This window comes from Callithrix jacchus, chromosome 11, assembly GCF_049354715.1.
Source record: "Callithrix jacchus isolate 240 chromosome 11, calJac240_pri, whole genome shotgun sequence".
NCBI classification, from domain to species: Eukaryota; Metazoa; Chordata; class Mammalia; order Primates; family Cebidae; genus Callithrix; species Callithrix jacchus.
The window spans coordinates 118,130,697-118,150,953 of NC_133512.1; the positions used below are offsets into that span (position 1 = coordinate 118,130,697).

The following is a 20,257-nucleotide window of genomic DNA, read 5'->3' on the forward strand; positions in this document are numbered from 1 at the left end:
GTCCCAGCTACTTGAGAGGCTGAGGCAGGAGGATTGCTTAAGCTCAGGCATTCAAGGCCAGGCTGGGCAACATGGGCAGACCCTACTTTAGCTGTGAGTGGAACAGGCTGGGCTGTGGGCAGCATCACATCATGCAGAGCAGAGCTGAGCCAAAGCAAGACCCAGAGCCTGAGCAACCATTGCCTAGCACCATTTGAAATGGTGATCAAATTTCTGGAAGTCATCAAGCCCTTCTGTGTCATCCTGCTGGAAATTCAGAAGCTGAAGAGGAAGATTCAGTTGAAGGAGAAAGTGCTGTGGACTGCTAGCACCCTCTTTATCTTCTTAATGTGCTGCCAGATCCCGCTGTTTGGTATCATGTTTTCAGATTCAGCTGACCCTTTCTATTGGATGAGAATGATCCTAGCCTCTAACAGAAGCATACTGATGGAGCTGGGGTCTCTCCCATTGTCACGTCTGGCCTTATAATGCAACTCTTGGCTGGCGCCAAGATAATTAAATTGGTGAAACCCCAAAAGACTGAGCTCTCTTCAATGAAGCCCAAATGTTATTTGGCATGATCATTACTATCACATAGTCTATTGTGTACATGATGACGGGGATGTATGCAGACCCTTCTGAAAGGGGTGCTGGAATTAAAAAAATTAACAGCCTGGGCATAGTGGCTCACACCTGTAATCCCAGCACTTTGGGAGGCCGAGGAGGGTGGATCACTTGAGATCAGGAGTTCAAGACCAGCCTGACCAACACAGTGAAACCCCGTCTCTACTAAATATACAAAAATTAGCCAGGTGTGGTGGGGCGTGCCTGTAATCCCAGCTACACAGGTGGCTAAGGCAGGAAAATGGCTTGAACCCAGGAGGTGGAGGTTGCAGTGAGCCGAAATTGTACCACTGCACTCCAGCCTGGGTGACAGAGTGAGACTCTGTCTCAAAAAATAAAAAATAAATAAAAAGTTTAGAAAACTATAATAAATGTAAACAATCACTATAAAGAAAAAAATTCAGGCTGGGCACAGTTGCTTACACCTGTAATCCTACAATTTTGGGAGGTTAAGGTAGGAGGATTGTTTGAGGCCAGGAGTTTGAGACTAGCCTGGGCAACATAGTGAGACCTCATCTCTACATGAAATTAAAAAAATCAGCATGATGGCACAGGTCTGTAGTTCCAGCTACTTGGGAGGCTGAGGTAAGAGGATCACTTGAACCCAGAACTTTGAGGTTGTAGTGAACTATGATCCCACCACTGCACTCCAGCCTGGGCAACAGAGCAAGAACCTGTCTTTAAAAGATTCAAATTGTGTGAAGCTTATTAACGCATTCAACAACTATTTATTTCCTGTCTACCATATGCCAGCCACTGTTCAAAGCACTGAGGATATGGCAGTGACCAACACAGAGTTTCTGTTTGCATTGTTGACCTAAATGAAAGAGGCAGAGGCACAAAATATAATCTGAAGAGTTTACTAGAGGCTAGGCAAAGTGGCTCATGCCTGTAATCCCAGCACTTTGGGAGGATGAGGCAGGAGGATCGCTTGAGGCCAGGAGTTCAAGACCAACCCTGGTGACAAAATGAGATGGCATCTCAACAACAACAACAAAGAATTTAAAAATTAGCTGGGCATTGTGGTGCACACCTGTAGTCCCGGATACTTGGAGGAGCTACTAGGCAGGAGTATTACTTGAGTCCAGGAGTTTGAGGCTGTAGTGAACCATGATTGCACCGCCACACTCTAGCCTGGATGACAGAGAAAGACCTTGCCTCAAAAAAAAAAAAAAAAGAATTTATTTGAGCCAAAGTGGGAAGAGCTGCCTGAAGACTCAGATCCAAGTACGCTTGGATTTGAGCTCCATTTGGCCTGCATTATAGAGGGTTTTTAAAGTCGAAAAAGGAAGAAAGGTAGTAGACCAATACAAAGTTATCTGTCAAAAATTTTTTTTTATTTTTATTTTTTGAGATGGAGTCTTTCTCTGTTGCCCAGGCTGGAGTGTAGTGGCATGATCTTAGCTCACTGCAACCTTGGCTCACTGCAACCTCTGCCTCCCAGGTTCAAGCGATTCTCCTGCCTCAGCCTCCTGAGTAGCTGGGATTACAGGCTCGTGCCACCATGTCCAGCTAATTTTTGTATTTTTAGTAAAGACGGAATTTCACCATGTTTGCCAGGCTGGTCTTGAACTCCTGACCTTGTGATCTGCCTGCCTTGGTCTTGCAAAGTGCTGGGATTACAGGCGTGAGCCACCATACCTGGCCCAAAAATTCTAATTGGTTTATAGAAATAACATTGACTATTGATTGCCATACACTGTTAAGCTACCGAATGTGGTTTATGGTGTCTGGTATGGCATTATTAGGTTAATTTTAGTTAATTTTCAGCTACCTGTGGCAATAGCAAGCATTTTCAAGGCACGAATACATAGTTCAAAAGTGGGGAGTAGGACATGATTATCATCTCATTTTATGCCTCGCTGGGCGTGATAATTTAAAGAACTCTCATTCCTCAGATAAAAGCTATTTTCTGTTCTCATCAGGGAACTTATACTTTAATGGAGGGAGAAGCTAAAAACAACAAAAGTATGGAATGTGTCAAGTGGTGAGTGGTGATAGCGCTATGAAGAAAAACACAAAAAAGAAAATATAAACCAGCTGGGCACAGTGGCTCACACCTGTAATTCCAGCACTTTGGGAGGCCAAGGCGGGTGGATCACTTGAGGTCAGGAGAATGAGACCAGCCTGGCCAACATGGTGAAACCTGGTCTCTGCTAAAAATACAAAATTTGCTGGGCGTGGTGGCAGGCACCTGTAATCCCAGCTTGGGAGGCTGAGGCAGGAGAATCACTTGAACCTGGGAGGTGGAGGTGGCAGTGAGCTGAGATCATGCCACTGCACTCCATCCTGGGCAACAGAGGGAGACTGTCTTAAAAAATATATATATATATAAACCACTCAAAATCTCATCACCAGAGAGAACCATTGTCAACATTTTGTTGACTATTCTTCCAAACGCCTCTCTTTGCCAGTATACAAATATGTTTTCATATCAACAAGCCTTTTTACAGGCTGATTCCTAACCTGTTTCTTTTCCAATAATATTACCGAGACATCTTTTTAAGTCAATAAACAAAAACTAACATGATTTTGTTTCTAGCTTTGATTTTTTTTCTATATAACGAGTCACCAAGCAACATTTTTTTTAACATGGAAAACTTTATAGAAAAGTAGAGAGAATGATAAACATATTTATCTCCTATAACAATTGTTATTTTGCCATATTTGCTTTACCTTTTTTTTTTTTTTTTTGGTAAAAAAGCTGGGTGAACTGTAATTCAATTCAAAGGGCTGTTGGTTTTTTAAAAAACAACCACTTTTTTTTTTTGGAAACAGGATCTCACTCTCATTCAGGCTGGGGAGTGCAGTGGCACAATCTTAGCTCATTGCAACCTTCGCCTCCCAGGCTCAGGTGATCCTCCCACCTCAGCCTCCCCAGTAGGTGGGACCACAAGTGTGCACCACCACACTTGGTTAATTTTTGTGTATATATATATATATTTTGGAGAGATGGAGTTTTGCCATGTTGCCCAGGCTGGTCTCAAACTCCTGAGCTCAAATGATCTGCCTGCCTTGGCCTCCCCAAGTGCTGGGATTATAAGCAAGTGCCACCATGCCTGGCCCAATTCTGATGTTATTTACCCAGAGTTAGTGTCAGACTCCACCGGGTTAAGGTCTCAGTTTTTTTTTTTTTTTTTGAGACGGAGTTTCGCTCTTGTTACCCAGGCTGGAGTGCAATGGCGCAATCTCGGCTCACCGCAACCTCCGCCTCCTGGGCTCAGGCAATTCTTCTGCCTCAGCCTCCCGAGTAGCTGGGATTACAAGCATGCGCCACCATGCCCAGCTAAGGTCTCAGTTTTTTACAAGATGCTCTCACTTCAGATGACAGCCTCACTTTGGGTGGTCCCTAAGCCCTTGCTTGACCAACTGGCTGCAAACTCAGGGGTTCCCATAGTTCCCACATGCTTGACAATTTGCTAGAACAACTCACAGAACTCAGGAAGGTATTATACTTATGATTAAAGTTTTATTATAAAACATGGCTGGGCGCAGTGACTCATGCCTGTAATCCTAGCACTTTGTGAGACGGAGGTGGGTGGATCATTTAAGCTCAGGAGTTTGAGATCAAACTCCTTTTCCAATAATATTCCCATATCTCCAAAAAACAATGCAAAAATTTGCCAGGTGTGGTGGTTTGCACCTGTGGTCCCAATTACTGGGGAGGCTGAGGCTGAGCCTGGGAGGCAGAGGTTGCAATGAGCCCAGAGTCCCAACCTACTAAACACATGATTTAGTCACCAAACCCCATCCTGAAGTTATCTAGGGGTCTGCAGAGAGTCACTTCATTACTGTAATGAAGGCATTGCCATCACTTGGAAAATTCCAAGAGCATTTGAAGCACTGTGCCAGGAACTGGGGATGAAGACTTGATATAATTCTTTATTATATCACATTGCACTTAAATACTTTAGTGTATGCAAACCCATAATATGTTGAAGATATTGTAAGTGAAAAGTACAGACTAGGTGCAGTGGCTCACACCTGTAATCCTAGCACTTTGGGAGGCCAAGGTGGGCAGATTGCTTGAGATCAGGAGTTTCAGAGCAGTCTGGGTGACATGGTGAAATCTCATCTCTACCAAAAGTAAAAAGAAATTAGCTGGGTGTGGTGGTGCATGCCTGTGATCCAAGCCACTTGAGGAGTTAAGGCATGAGAATCATTTGAGTCTGGGAGGTCGAGGCTGCAGTGAGCTGAGATCACACCCATTTACTCCAGCCTGGGTGACAGAGTAAGACCCCGTCTCAAAAAAAAGTGCATTTTTGATTTGTGATTTTTTTTTTTCTTTTTCTTTTAGAGACAGGGTTTCACTCTGTCACCCAGGCTGGAGTGACAGAGTGGCGTGATCTTGGCTTACTGCAGCCTCAACCTCCTTGGCTCAAGTGATTCTCCTGCCTCAGCCCCTCGCCCCCCAAGTAGCTGTACTGAATGTATATCACTTTTGCACCACTGTAAAGGCAAAAAATCATAAGTCGGGGACCTTCTGTACCTCTAAGTAAGGACATTTTCCTATATAACCACAATATCATTATTATACGTAACAAAATTAACGAGAGTTCTTCCTACTTGATTTTCAATGGCTGCCTACTATCCAATATCCTAAAGTTATTGATGGATATCAAAATGCCTGTTGATGGACATTGAGGATATTTCTACTTTTTCATTAGGGGAAACCACTCTAAGATGAACATTCTTATGCATGCATCCTTTCATCCTATAAGTGTCCCGTTACTACCTGAGAAAATTGTGATTGCTTGTTTTCTTGGCAGGGAGCTGTGAAATCCAATTGAAAGGCATTTCCTTTTAAAAAATAATCTTTATTTTCTTTTTTTCACATCAGGCAGGTAATGTGCAGATGTGGTAACAAGTTTGGAGGGAGGTACATCTCACACATACATGTGAAATTCCCATTATTATACTCGTCAACTACAAAAGGATCAAGGTATTGTCTTTCAGTAAAGCATAATGTATCAACATATCTCTGTCCCTGATGCAGTCAGCATGGCTTTGCCTGAACTTCTACTACAATCTGTGTGCCAAAGAAGACTGATGTTATCAGATTCTTCTGGAGAAGGATGAGTGCCTTCTACTAACTCTCCAAGGCCAGTGGGCATGATGGCAGACGCTATGGACTGAGTTGTGTCCCCCCAAAATTCATATGTTGATGCCCTAGCCCCCAATGTGACTGTATCCAGACATAATGTCTTTAGGAGGTAATTAAGGTCAAATGAGGTCATAAGGTAGAGCCCTAATCCAAGAGGACTGTGGCCTTACAAGAAGAGGAACAACGAAGTGGTCATCTGCAAGTCAGACACAGGGCCCTCTGTAGAACCTGATCAGGCTGGTACCCTCATCTTGAATTTCCAGCCTCCGACACTGTGAGAAAATAAATTTCTCTTCTTCAAGCTGGTATTTTGTTATGGTAGGTCAAGCTGACTAAGATTTTGATGAAGTTTGACTTCAAAATTTTTGGTGGAAGTGACAGAAACTTAATTTGAATTAGCTTAAGAAAAAAAGAATATTTCTTCAAAGAACTCTAGGAAAGAAAAGGATGGGTATTGAAGTAAAACCACTGGCCTGTGCCACACTCCCTTTATAACTTCTCCCCAGAGTGCAGTGGCTCACTTAACCCTGAGGTTGAAGGATGATGTGGGGTGAGGTGGGGTGGGTGTCAAAGGGAGAGAAGAGAATTGATGAGGACTCTATAGGGCCACAACCTATGCTTATTACTGTATCTTGAAGTTCACCACAAATCATGGTCTCATGGCAGATCAAAGCTTTTTTTTTCTTTTTCTGCTGGGGGGGAACAGAATCTTGCTCTGTTGCCCAGGCTGGAGCACAGTGCCGTGATCTTGGCTCACCACAATCTCCGCCTCCTGGGTTCAAGTGATTCTCCTGCTTAAGCCTTTTGAGTAGCTGGAATTATAGGCGCACACCACCACACCTGGCTAATTTTTGTATTTTTAGTAGAGACAGGGTTTCACCATGTTGGTCAGCCTGGTCTTGAAAGCTTCATCCTCATATCATTCCCTATTTCCATAAAAGCTGTTTCTTCCTTTAGGTTCCGTATCTCAAAAGCCTGGGTTCTCTTCCCTCTGGTCATACCTTGCAGCTCAAATAATCACCATTTCAAGATTCGTCCCCCTAAGTTCATAAGTACCTCTGTATCTCCATGCCCACCGCCAACACTTTACTCCAGGCTGCGGTCACTCCTCACCAAGATTATTACAATCATTTCTTATTTCTGTTCTTGCCACCTTCCCAGCTCAAGCCATTTCATGTTGAAGCTAGACAAGTTTTTTTTTTTTTTTTTTAAGACTAAGGAACTAAGAAACGCGTTCCTTAAGACATTTGCTAAGCACCCACTATGTATCAGGTAATGGTGGGAGGTCACAAAGATGGGTAAAACACTGTTTAGCTTCATTTCTTACTCCTACGCCAACTCTATGCTTCAGCTAGTTTCAGTCTTCAGAACGTAATTTTTCCCCTTGCCTCTAGGTTTTCATATTGCTGCTTCTGCCTACCATATTTAACCCTTTGCCTAATTGCTTCCTATTTATCCGTCAGTCTGGTCTCAGCGCAGACATTTCTCCAGATGGTGTTCCCAATCTCTCTACTCTGGGTTAGGTATCACCTCTATCTTCCTCCTCCTCCCCCAACTGTTAGCTAAATATCCAAGTGGTGTTTTAATAATTCCTAACCATAGAACTTTTTTTTTTTTTGAGACAGAGTCTTGCTCTGTCGCCTAGGCTAAAGTGCAGTGGCACAATTTTGGCTCATAGCAACCTCTGCCTTTCGGGTTCAAGCGATTCTCCTGCCTCAGCCTCCGAAGAACCCAGCCCATAGAACTTTTAAAAATTAGTTTTGGTCAGGCACAGTGGCTCACACCTGTAATCCCAGCATTTTGGGAGGCCAAGGCGGGTGGATCACTTGCGGTCAGGAGTTTGAGACCAGCCTGGCCAACATGGTGCAACCCCATCTCTACTAAAAATACAAGAATCAGCTGGGTGTGATTGTGGGTGCCTGTAATCCCAGCAATGCAGGAGGCTGAGGCCTGAGAAGCACTTGAACCCAGGAGGTGGGGGTTGGAGTGAGCTGAGATTGTGTCATCGTACTCTAGGCTGGGCAACAGAGTGACAATCCATCTCAAAACAACAAAACAAAACACACACACACACAAAACCCAAAAAACTGAGTTGTCTTTTCATTGTTGAACTGTAAGAGTTCTTTATATATTCTGGATACTAATCAGTTATTAGATATGTGATTTGCACATTCCCTCCCTGTTGTGAACTATCACTTCACTTTCTTGATAGTGTCCTTTGATACCCACAAAAAAATCTGTTTTGAGATATGGTCTCACTCTGTTTCCCAGGCTGGAGTGCAATGGCACAATCTCTGCTCACAGCAACCCCCACCTCCTGGGCTAAAGCAATACTTCTACCTCAGCCTCCCAAGTAGCTGGGATTACAGGCACCCACCACCACACCCCCACTAATTTTTTTGTATTTCTTTGTAGAGATGGGGTCTCATTTTGTTGCCCAGGCAGACTGGTCTTGAACTCCTGGCCTCAGGCAATCCTCTTGCTTCAGCCTCCCAAAATGCTGGGATTACAGTTGTGAGCCATCAATCCCAGCACTAAATCTTTTTTTTTTATGAATGAATTGATTTGGTAACTAAAATATCAAGTTTCTCTTCTGTGTCTAAAGATATCAACTCTGTGCAGTAACATTGTTTTCATTATGGTATTGGCAGTTAAAGATTCCTTGACTAACAATTCAGAAGCAAATTAACACACAAGATGATAGGGATCGTGTGATTTAACAGCTTTTGAAGCAACACTGATCTGGATTCAAATCCTAATTTTCATTTATGAACTGTATCTTTGGGCAAATTACATTACCTATTTCTCTTTCTTTAAAATGGTGTTTTTTTTTTTGTTTTTTAAGTGCCAGGTGATTATTCCCTCACATGTGAGGTGGCTCACATACACAATACACACAGTACACACAGGTGTTGGCATGGTGGGAGAGGGCAGCACCCATGGCTTCACAATGTAAGAAGGGAGAGGATGATTTCTCTCTCATCCCCTCACTAGGGCCCAGGGGACCCATACCCCTTCCACCTCTCAGCCAAGTAGATGTCACCTTGGTGACATTTAGTTCCAACCATTAGAGTAAGTGGAGAAGGGATTGGCCTGGTTCCAACCATCACAGGGTGAAGGTATAAATTGTAAAGAAAGATACAGTTTGGATGAGGCCATAAGAGGGGACAGATGATACCAGCAGTAGCTTATGCAGGGCAGGGGCAGTTACTGGGCTTCTGGGCTGCTTAGTCCCTAGCTTGGCAGGAAGGGTAGGAAAGATGGATGGTTCTCATTGTTTGGCATTGCTGATGTCCACGAATTCTGGACATTCTGGCATGAGGGAAGCACCACCCCTGAGGAGGCCATCCATGCCAGGCTGTCTGGCCAGCTCCTTGCAGGTTGCCCTGGTCACAGAGCCTCCATAAATGATACCAGTTCTTTGAGCCACCATATCAGAGACTTTGGACTTAAGCCATCCTCGATCTTCTCATGTACTTCCTGGGCCTGTTGGGGTGTTGCAGTCTCGCCCGTACTAGTGGCCCACACAGGTTCATAGACCAGGATGATCTTGCTCCAGTCCTTCACATTATCTGTGATGACTCTGTCTTCTGGAAAACAACCTTCTCAGTGATGCCAGCTTCCTTTTCATCTAGCTTCTTTCCACCACAGGCGATTACCCTCTGCCAGAGCACGGGCCACTCTCTGCCCAGTCAGCTCATCTGACTCCCCCAAGACATGCCTTCTCTCTGAGTGCCCCAGGACCAGACCATCCATGTGCCTCTGCAGTCTTTGATCATACCAGGGTTGATCTCCCCAGTAATGGCCCCATTAGTCACTTTGTAGCAGTCTGGGCAGCCACAGCAATCTTGAGATCTAGCTTCTGCCAGGCAAAGTCGATATAGGCAGTGGGGGGAGTACAAATTACCTCAGTGTCGGCAAGCACTGCGGCCGAGTTCTGAAGGCTGATGAGCTCCCTCAGACACTTCTTCTGTCCGTTCATCTTCCAGTTTCTCCCCACGGAGAACTTCCTGGAGGGCACCATGGCGCTGGAGCCATGGTCAGTGTCAGTGCCTAAAACAGGTTTTATTAATACTTGGTAAGGCTGTTAGGGGGATTAAATGAGATCTTGTAACTAGTGTTTTACACACTGTGAGCATTTATCAAATAGCAGTTATTTACTAGTGCACATACAGTTACCTTTTGTCTCCAGTTTCTCCATAGCAGTTTCCAAGATTTCTATTTTCTTTTGTGAATTGTTAGACCACTGGTTTTGGATTCCGACAGAAAGGCATTCACAAAAATACAGTTTAATGTGAGAATAACCCTACAAGATGTATGCAAAATGCTCTGGAGTTAGAGCACCAGGAACTGTAAGCAGAACGAAAGACCTCTTTAGGGCTTAAGACTTAATAAAGCGGAGCTGAACAGATATTCTAGGCATTTCTCTATGCGGCACATATTTCAGGTTTGTAAAACAGTTCCGTTGACTACGTGTCTGTCTCCTTCACTAGAGCCAGCGTAGGAACTACGTCTTAAGTCATCTTTGGATCTCTAGTACTGTGGCCACTCTACGGAGAGTTGAATTGACGCGCCTTGACCACCAGGGCAGAAAAGGATTCTCTGGAGAGGGATGGGGAAGTCGGAAGAGGGAGGAAAGAGCCGGCTTTATTTCCAAGGAGCTGAAAGCAGCTGAGATATGGTATACATGTCGGTGCTATAGCCCCAAGCTGGAAGCGAGAAATCCAGACAACAACGCTAGCACTTCTCGCCGGCTCCTGGCCCAACAGGGTCACTTCCGGGAGGGGGGCGGAAGACAAGAGGAGGCGTGCCGGGAAGGAGGCCGTTTGTAGTGCACCAGGCGGAAGTGTGCCAAAGGTGTCGGTGCTGCCGCTTCCGGTCCGGGTACACGCGCCTTAAGTACACTCTGTGGTGTGTGGCGTGCGAAGATGGGCTTCTGACGGCAAGTCAGCGAGTGAAGAGGTGAGCACCAGAATCTGGACTCAGAAGTCTAGAGTCTACTGGAAAAACGGGAATAAAGGCCAGGAACCTGAATACGACATAATATCTGTTTCCGAGGGGCAACTTCCATGGGGAACCTTCTGCCCTGGTAACGGCCAAAGAGGAGGAGATGGCGCCAGTCAGGGAGCGGCCGTGGCCCAGACAGTGAGGAAGCTCGAAGGAGGAGCAACCGGGGAAGCCTCAGAAGAAGAATCAGAGCCGTCGCTACCGCCACTGCCGCCACCACCATGGAAGGAGCAAAGCCGACATTGCAGCTCGTGTACCAGGCAGTGCAGGCGCTTTACCACGACCCAGATCCCAGCGGAAAGGAGCGCGCCTCGTTTTGGCTTGGGGAGCTGCAGCGTTCGGTGAGGGGCCCGGAGAGGCAGTTCTGTGCCGCGGGGCCGGGCCGGGGTGGAACCTAGGCTCCTGGGGAGAGCCTGAGCCGGGCGGTTGGCCTCAGGAGGTCCTCCTTGGGGAGGAGCTGCAGCCGTGGGGTGGGGCTGCGAAGCTATATCGTTGCCGCTTTTCGGAAACTAGTCGCTCCTGATCGGTCGCCTTTTCGACCTTTCCCCACCCGGTAGAATCTGATTTGTAGGTCTTCTACTTCTCGATTTGCGGCATCGATCTAGTCCTGTTTAAGTTCTCCCTTTGCTGTTGCTTCTTGGGCCGTGCTTTTCCGTTTTGTCTTCCCACTAAATCCAATCCCAGTGTTTCTCCACCTTCCGCTTAAGAAGGCTTTATTCGTCTCCCCTCCGTGTCCCAGAACTGCATCTGGCAATTTCCTCCTAGTCGTAGCCTTCTGCCTTATTCTTTTTGCCTGTTTTCACTCCAGTTTGAGTCTGCTCTTCTCGAAACTTCTCAGGTTTCTAGATTCTTACTCATGCGAATTTCCCCCTTGCTTTGGAGTGGCAACATAATATAATGAAAAAATATTAATTCTGCTTTCAGAAAATCTTTAGAGTTCTCATTTTGTTTCTTATTAATCCTCTAACCTTGTTATTTCTCTGGCTTTTAGGTTTTTATTTATAAGACGGGTATCACTGCTGCTTTGATGATTCCATATAACTGTAGGTGCATCCAGTGAGATATTTAATTGTAGCTTATATGTATTGTATTTCCGAATTATTTGATTCATGTTTTATGCTTCCTCCCCTAATTTTCACACCTTTGCTGTGCTTCATTTCTGTGTGAATGTGTATACTTGGTGATCTGGCTGAGGTAGGTCCTAAAGTAGGATGTACTTTAAAAATGGTTAAGTACTTTGAAAACTAAAGAGGCATTTTTACAGACTTGACAAAATACTCACCTTTACCTTTATTTTTGCATTTTATACTCACAAGCATATTTTTTTGCCTCCCCCCTTACCTTTATTTTAACTAAGGTGATATTTAAAGGTGTTCTTCCTTATTTAATCAGCCCCTAGGCTGCAAGCGCATTTGCAACTTTGACTTTTTAAAAATCTGGTCTTGGTATGGAGCAACTTTGGCTTTTGTTTGTTTGTTTTTGTTTTTGTTTTTGAGACAGAGTTTCACTCTGTCGCCCAGGCTGGAGTGCAGTGGTGCAATTTTGGCTCACTGCAACCTCCTCCCAGGTTAAAGCCATTCTCCTGCCTCAGGCTCCCTAGTAGCTGAGATTACAGGTGCCCACCAGGACGCCTGACTAATTATTAATTTATTTATTTTTTGAGACAGAGTCTGGCTCTTTTGCCCAGGCTGGAGTGGAGTGGTGAGATTTTGGTTCACTGAAGCCTTTGCCTCCCAAGTTCAACTGATTCTCCTGCCTCAGCCTCCCAAGTAGCTGGGATTACAGGCATCCGCCACCACATCCAGCTAATTTTTTTATTTTTTAGTAGAGATGGGGTTTCATCATGTTGGCCAGGCTGATCTCGAACTCCTGACCTCAGGTGATCTCTGTCTCTGCCTCCAAAGTGCTGGGATTACAGGTATTAGCCACCTTGCCTGGCCATAACTTTGACTTTGAATATTAAACTTAAAAAATTGGCGCCCATGTCCTGGTTTACCTCATCAGAAAATAAAGGAATAAGACTCACTGTAGGCTACCCAAGAAAATCATTCACATATGGTCTCATTTGGTGTTTCTGTGATTTCTAGGAAGTCACAATTCCCTGGTCTTCGTATAGTTTTCTAAAGTATAGATATTCCTATTTATGTATATTTCTAAAGTATAAATACTCCTATGCTATGCTTCAAAAGTCATCTCTTTCTAATTAAACCTGCTTGTTGTGTGTATTTTAAATCAATATTTGAGTGCTTACCATGTGCCAGCAACTGTGCTGGGTGTATGGATTTGGAAATTAACCAGACAAAGATCTCTGCCTACCATAGAGGGTAGTTGTGATTAAATGAGTTAATACCTGCAAAGAGCTTAGAAAAGTTCTTGGAACATAGATAGAGATTAAAATGTTAGCAGTAGTTATTTAAATGTTATCACTTTTCTCTCCATACTTTCCACTACTCTGTTACAGCCTTACCTCATCTTCACCATCACAGTTAATAGAGTCCAGACTGGAACTGATGGCACACTTGACAGGATAATTTGAGTTTATTTTATAAAGGTACTATTATAAAGATTTAGGTATGGTGGTTCAACAGGAAATAGTTTGGTAACCTGTAGCTGAACTGTTAACGTCCCCTAAGAGAGTGAGTAGTTACTTGAAAAGTATGGAGTTAGCTGCCTTGAGAGGAATGGTGACTTTTGGCCAAAGGGATGGCTAGTTTCAGGTGACCTTGAGGGAATGAAGCTGGAGGAATGAATATCCTGACCTTGTTCTCTTAATTTCTTGCTGAGATTCCCCATTGGCCAAACCCAACTGGAAGCCAGAGGACACAGTGACCTCTTGGTCAAGGCTATACAGGTCAGCCTATTGGAGCAGACCACATGATAGAGGAGGGTGGAAAAGTGGAGCTGGAAAATATCCAGCAGTCATACATCATGTTTGGGTAACTTTGGCATCTGGATTGACAGTTCAGCTAACACTTTGGCCTTTTGATTCCTTTACCTCTTCATTCTCTTCAGCCACCAAGTCACAGAATCACACCCTGGATCTTGTCTTTACTAAAAAGCTACCACCCAGGATGAGCAGAGTGGCTCACACCTGTAATCCCAACACTTTGGGAGGCTGAGGTGGATGGATTGCTTGAGGTCAGGAGTTCGAGACTAGCCTGGCCAACATGGTAGAAACCTGTTTCTACTAAAAATACAAAAATTTTTTTTTTTTTTTGTATTTTTAGTAGAAGCGGGTTTATACCATGTTGGCCAGCTCCACCACGCCCAGCTACTCAGGAGGTTGAGGCAGGAGAATCTCTTGAACCCAGGTGGTAGAGGTTGTAGTGAGCAGAGATCACACCATTGCACCCCAGCCTGGGCCACAGAGCTCTACTTCATCTCAAAAAAAAAAAAAAAAAAGTCATCAGCCAGAGCAGGCCCATTGGCTCATGCGTGTAATCCCAGCACTTTGGGAGGCCAAGGCGGAGGATCCCTTGAGGCCAGGAGTTCAAGAACAGACTGGGCAACATAGAGACCTCATCTCTATGAAAAAAAAAATAGGAAAATTAGTTGGGTCTGGTGGCATTAGCCTATAGTCCTAGCTACTCGGAGGATCTCTTGAGCCCAAGAGTTCAAGACTGAGTGAGCTATGATTTTGCTACTGCGCTCCAGCCTGGGTAACAGAGTGAGATTGTCAAAAAAAAAAGTCACCACACCTCCAAATCACTGATTCAGTCAGACATTCTGCTCTGATCCTAAGCCACTGTTTTCCCATTTGCTGGCTCAAGAATCTCAGCGTCACCTAGTTTTTTTTTTTTTTTTTTTTGAAATCTTTATGTGATTTTAATAATATTTAAGTCTTATTTTTAAAACAAAATTTTGTACAACCTTTTTTTTTTCTGGTGGTAATCAGATACCTTTTTTTTTTTTTTTTTTTTTACATTTTGTTTTCTATATATCCACAATAATTCATCTCCAAATCTCAGTAGTGTAAATATCCTTTTGTTCAGACTGGTGATTTGTTTTCTTTTTTGGCTGAAGGAAATATCTGTCCTGAGAGCCCCCCATCTCTCTGCTCCAATCTGGCCTAGTTCTCTAGGTCTGTTGGATAATTCTAGGGAATTCCTTTTGCCTCTTTGTTGTGCTGGATCCACTGATTCTTGGATTCCATGATGTTTTCTTGGGTTACTCTTCCATTTAATGGATAATTGAAAAGGAAACCTTCATCCTTTCTCTCATTGCTTTTCTGTTGGTCTGTTTTTCTTGGGCTGCTTTTATCTTCAGTTCTCTAGTTAGTCTGGGGGTTATAAGCTAGACTGCCAGTGTTCTAAAGCCAGGTCAGGGAATGAAACCAGGGGATGGATCTCACTACTAAGTATGTAGGTTTTACAATCTCTTGTTTTCAGCGTGATACTCCTGTCTTTAGCTGAGTCTGTTGTCCAAGAGTCCAGAGACCTTCTACATCAAACTTTCCATAGTAAACCTTGAATCTTCTGTTATGGTGGGAGAGTAGTAGCCTGGTTGCTCAGAGTCAGGGAGGAAATTTAGGAGCCTACTGCTTCTTACACAGATTTTGACCCTTTTATTTATTTAAACTTTTTTCTTTTTTTTTTTTTTTTAAGACTGCATCACTGGCATATTCCCCCCCACCCCATGCTTTTTTTTTAAAGAAGAGATGGGGTCTCGATATATTGCCAGGTTGGACCCCAAACTCTTAGTCTCAGGCAATCCTCTTTCCTCAGCCTCATTAGTAGCTGAAATTACAGGCACATACCACCACAACCAGTTCTACTCCTTTATTTTCTGTTCCGCCTGTGCGTTTGCCTTCAGATTACCTGTGCTTCCAATTCCCCAAGCCTTCCTGGGTGTTGCAATGGGAATAGTTGATCCCTTGCCTTCCTCATTCTCATCTCATTCTCCCTTCCCCCCACAAAAAGGCAAATTTCAGCCGTTTCGGTTCTGTTTAGACAGTTAACACTATCCTTTAGCTTTCCAGTTTCCACAGTTCTGTTGATAACCGTCATCTGTTTCCATTCTCTTTGTCCTTGTGGGTTTTTGCCTGTTTTAAAAAAGATCTTTACTCTGATATTTAGTGAATTTTTGGAAGGACCAGAGAGCAGACAGCTGTGTTCAATCAGTTAGTTTAGTCGTTTTAAACAGAAGTCCCTGCATTAGTTCTTGAATTTTATCAAAACCTTGGTTCATTTACTGTCCCTTACTTTTTCTTTATAAGGTATTCCTGTCTTTACTTCTCTCCTTATCAGATGTGGATTCCAAGATCTATCATTCTAGTCATTTTATAAATATACCATCACCCTTCCCCTCTAATTTGGTCAAACTTCAGCATGGGCGTATGCAGCTGCTTATTCTCTTGTCAGATCTCGGTGCTTTGCATCTCTGGATCTTCCGAAATCTTTGGGCCTTGATCTTTTGGTTTATCCTGTGTCTTGTCTGCATCTTTAGACTCCTTTACTGAGTCTTTTCCATCAGCATCCAAATAGCTGAGATATTTCTCATAGTGCACAAATGTTTTAGGGTAGAGTGGACTCCGCCTTTGCTCAACTTTATTCTGTGCTTTTACTCTTTCCCAACCCTGTCTTCAAACGCAGAAATTAACCCATCTTTTAAAAGTCCAACCTAAATTATGCTTTATCTTTGAAGGCTTAACTGCATCTCTTCAGCCAAAGTTATTTCTGCCCCCACTGAATGCCTAGAGCACTTTATTTCATTGTTTTCCTTGAGACAGAGTCTCACCGTGTCGCCTAGGCTGGAGTGCAGTGACACGATCTTGGCTCGCTGCAACCTCCACTTCCCAGGTTCAAGTGATTCTCCTACCTTAGCCTCCTGAGTAGCTGGGATTACAGGCACATGCCACCATGCCCAGCTAATTTTTGTATTTTTAGTAGAGACGGGGTTTCACCATGTTGGTCAGGCTGGTCTGGAACTACTGACCTTGTCATCCGCCTGCATTGGCCTCCCAAAGTGTTGGGATTACAGGTGTGAGCCACCATGCCTTTTTTAAAACCTTTTTGAAAATAAGTGTTTTGCCTCCCCTACGAGACTGGGATTCTTGTCACATTTGTTTTTATAATCTAGTACCCATAGTTGAAGATATAAATCATGGTTGTTAAGATAAACAATTGAGATGCTTCACACACAGGTTCTTAAAAATGTTGATTGTCAGAAGTGCGTACATGCAGATACTCAGATGGATAACTCACATTTTTATCTGCGAATTTTATTTATTTTTGCTACCACTCTTCACCATGTACAAGGTTAATTAAAAAGAAACAGTATTCAGCTCCTGTAATGCTCTTCAATCTTTCCAGCCTTTTTTTTCTTTTTAAAAAAAACTTTATGAGATGTATATATTGCCCTCATTTTATACTTGCAAATTTTTAGGTACAGAAAGGGAGAGGAACGTTTTGACTCAATAAGGCCCTCTTTATTTATTTTTTGAGACAGAGTCTGACTCTTATTACCCAGGCTGGAGTGCAGTGGCACCATCTTGGCTCACTGCAACCTCTACCTCCTGGGTTCAAGCGATTCTCTTGGCTCAGCTTCCTGAGTAGCTGGACTACAGGCATGCGCCACCACGCCCAGCTAACTTTTGTATTTTTAGTAGAGATGGGGTTTCACCATGTTGGCCAGGTTGGTCTCAAACTCCTGGCCTTAAGTAATCTGCCTGCGTTGGCCTCCCAAAGTCCTGGGATTACAGGTGTAAGCCACCGTACTCGGCCTATTTATTTATTTTTTTGAGACAGGGTCTCTGTTGCCCACTACACCGCTGTACTGCTCACTGCAGCCTTGCTCACCTGAGCCTGGGTTCAGGTAGTTTTCCCACCTCAGCCTCTCGGATAGCTGGGACTACAGGCATGTACCACTGCACCTGGGTAATGTTTTGTATTTTTTGTAGAGTCAAGGTCTTGCCATATTGTCCAGGCTGATCACGAACTCCTGGGCTCAAGCAGCTCTCTCACCTCAGCCTCCTAAAGTGCTGGGATTACAGACATGAGCCACTCTGCCTGGCCGAGGCTCTCTTTAAGTGGTCTCTAAGTGGCATTTGTAACCAAAAGTAATATGTGGTTTTTTTCTTTCCAGGAGATTTTGTCTACTGGAACAAAAGCGTGTTTTAACTGTAGTAATAAGTATAGCGTTTTAACATCTACTTGAAATTGGTAAGGCATAGAATTTGTGTGGTTTGCTGAAAAACTCCTTTTTGCAAGAATGTGTATTTGCAAAACTTATCCTTATTCTTTCCCGCCACCCCACCTAACTAATTTTAGAGTAATTTAGTATAGTTCTAATGACCTGGTGACAGTAGACTTGGTGTAGAGGTATAATTTGAATAAGCTTTAGCCTGTGCTGTGAGTTAGCATCTTTTCTCTTTCTCTAATATTTGTATAAAACAGTCATTTTCTGAAGAATCTATATTCATTTTACTTTAAACTTTTTCCACCAAAATTCTTGGAGACATACAGCCATGGTTATGTTTTATGTGAAGGGTAGATATCACTGATAACTTCAAAGTGTTCTAAAAGAAAGAGTATTTTGAGGCAGATCTTAAAGGAATCTTTATCTAATAGTAGCCCATCCTGTACATTTAGTAGTTTCATTTGTCCACCCTCAGAAGCCAAAATTAGTAGAAGTTGTAGAGAGCTGTGGAAGGAAAGACTATCTCTTTTTAGGGTCAATGACTTAAGCTACTCAGTTATAAGTTTGTAATTTAAGTTGTAAGTAGGAGATAACTTTTACAGAGATAATCTTTGGGTTAGATGTTACCTCAAAAGTTTTACGGTTCAGTCTGGAAACTGAAAAGGCATGTTTCAGCATATGGGTGTATGCAGCTTTTTGATGAAAAGCATCAAAAGCATAAAGCAGATGAAGTAAAATCATGCTTTGATGGACTAAGTTGGCATTGTCACATTTGGTTTATCACATGTCTATAGGAATTTTCTTCTTAGATCTATCTTATCAGAAAAGAAAGATTGTGGGCTGATATGGTTTGGCTATGTTCTCACCCACATCTCACCTTGAATTGTAATAATCCCCCCTCTAAGGGTGAGGCCAGGTAGAGATAATTGAATCATGGGGATGGGTTTTCCCCATACTGTTCTCGTGGTAGTGAGTAAGTCTCATGAGTTTTGATGGTTTTATAAGTGGGAGTTTCATTTTCCTGCCTCCATATAAAATATCCCTTTGTTCTTCCTTTGTCTTCTGCCATAATTGTGAGACCTCCCAGCCATGTGAAACTGTGAATCAGTTAAACCCCTTTCTTTTATAAATTACCCCATCTTGGGTATGTCTTCATTAGCAGCATGAGAACAGACTCTAATACATGGGTCATGGAATATCAGCTTCAGACTTCTTTCCTAGTGGAATTTCCCTTTTGGAATTTTTTGATTTTTTTAGCCTGGTTCTAAAACCTAGAGTTTTTGGCTTTTCTCTGGTAATTATAGTTATTGATTTATCTTGAAAGTTTAGGCATTTTTCGTGTAGGCTTATGCTTACACTTCCAGTCAAAACATGCTTTTGAAAGGAAAACTTTCTAGAAAATAGAAAATGTTCCTACACAACTCAGTAGATTAGTTCAGTATAGGAATACTGTATGCCTTGCATTGGTAGAAATTGGGAGTATGTAAGTAATAAAAACCAAAGATCTTTCTCCCAGAGAGTTTACCAGTGTAGCTGTGTCATCCAATGTAAGTAGCCACCAGTGCAGTGTGACTATTTAAAATTAAGTAAAAGTTAAAATCAGTTTCTTATTTGCATTCACCCACATTCCAAGTAACATGCAGTGCAAATGTAGAACATTTCATGTCTTTGAAGTATTGACTTGTTATAAGTAGAATTTTCGATGCCACATAAGAAGTAGTACTTGAATATAAATTTCCTCAGCGAGGCAATTTACTTCTATAGAAGGATGCAGCTCACAGATGGAACAATGGCGAGCACACATTTGGACAAGGGAGGAACAGGGGTACTTAAGCCTGATGGGAGTCACCCCTACTGGTGTCATTCCCCTCTTGGCTAAGGTTAGACTGCATAAGCTAGACTAATCCCAATTGGCTATTTTAAAGAGAGCAGGGGTCCAAGCTGGAGTGGCAGGGTGGGTGGTTTGGTGGGAAGGATGGTTACGGGTGGGTCAGAGCAGGTAGCCAGGGGTGACCTAGGTCAAAGAAGGTGATGGGGACCGGGCACGGGGGCTCACGCCTGTAATCCCAGCACTTTGGGAGGCCGAGGCGGGTGGATCACGAGGTCAAGAGATCAAGACCATCCTGGTCAATATGGTGAAACCCCATCTCTACTAAAAATACAAAAAATTAGCTGGGCATGATGGCACACGCCTGTAATCCCAGCTACTCAGGAGGCTGAGGCAGAAGACTTGCTTGAACCCAGGAGGTAGAGGTTGCAGTGAGCCGAGATTGCACCATTGCACTCCAGCCTGGGTAACAAGAGCGAAACTCCGTCTCAAATAAAAAAAAAAGAAGGTAACCAGAATGAGTCAGGATGGAGTGGGGGGCTGGGGAACAGATGTGAACGACTGATTAGAACTGGGGG

At 43.5% G+C, this 20,257-nt stretch overlaps 1 protein-coding gene, 1 non-coding gene and 1 pseudogene across 10 annotated transcripts in view; 1 reads left to right on the top strand and 2 right to left on the bottom strand.

Annotated features, from left to right (window-relative positions):
- Positions 1 to 5,437: 5,437 nt before the first annotated feature.
- On the bottom strand, positions 5,438 to 5,541 carry LOC118144011 (small nucleolar RNA U13). Its single transcript, XR_004728481.1, has one exon. It is a non-coding gene; the product is annotated as a small nucleolar RNA U13 (small nucleolar RNA).
- Positions 5,542 to 8,852: 3,311 nt separating this feature from the next.
- On the bottom strand, positions 8,853 to 9,865 carry LOC100395490 (triosephosphate isomerase-like; annotated as a pseudogene).
- Positions 9,866 to 10,593: 728 nt separating this feature from the next.
- Positions 10,594 to 20,257, top strand: part of TNPO3 (transportin 3) — a 94,108-nt gene continuing 84,444 nt past the window's right edge. For 5 of the 9 annotated variants that reach the window (XM_078343802.1, XM_078343806.1, XM_078343804.1 and 2 more), the window contains exon 1: positions 10,594 to 11,055. Coding sequence is in view for 1 of the 9 variants with exons in the window: in XM_002752026.7 (XP_002752072.4) it covers positions 10,936 to 11,055 (120 nt within the window). In the remaining 8 variants the exon portion in view is untranslated. Of the gene's footprint in view, positions 11,056 to 11,705; positions 11,758 to 20,257 lie in introns of all 9 variants that reach the window. The other 4 variants (XM_078343808.1, XM_078343810.1, XM_078343803.1 and 1 more) reach the window with 3 other exon arrangements.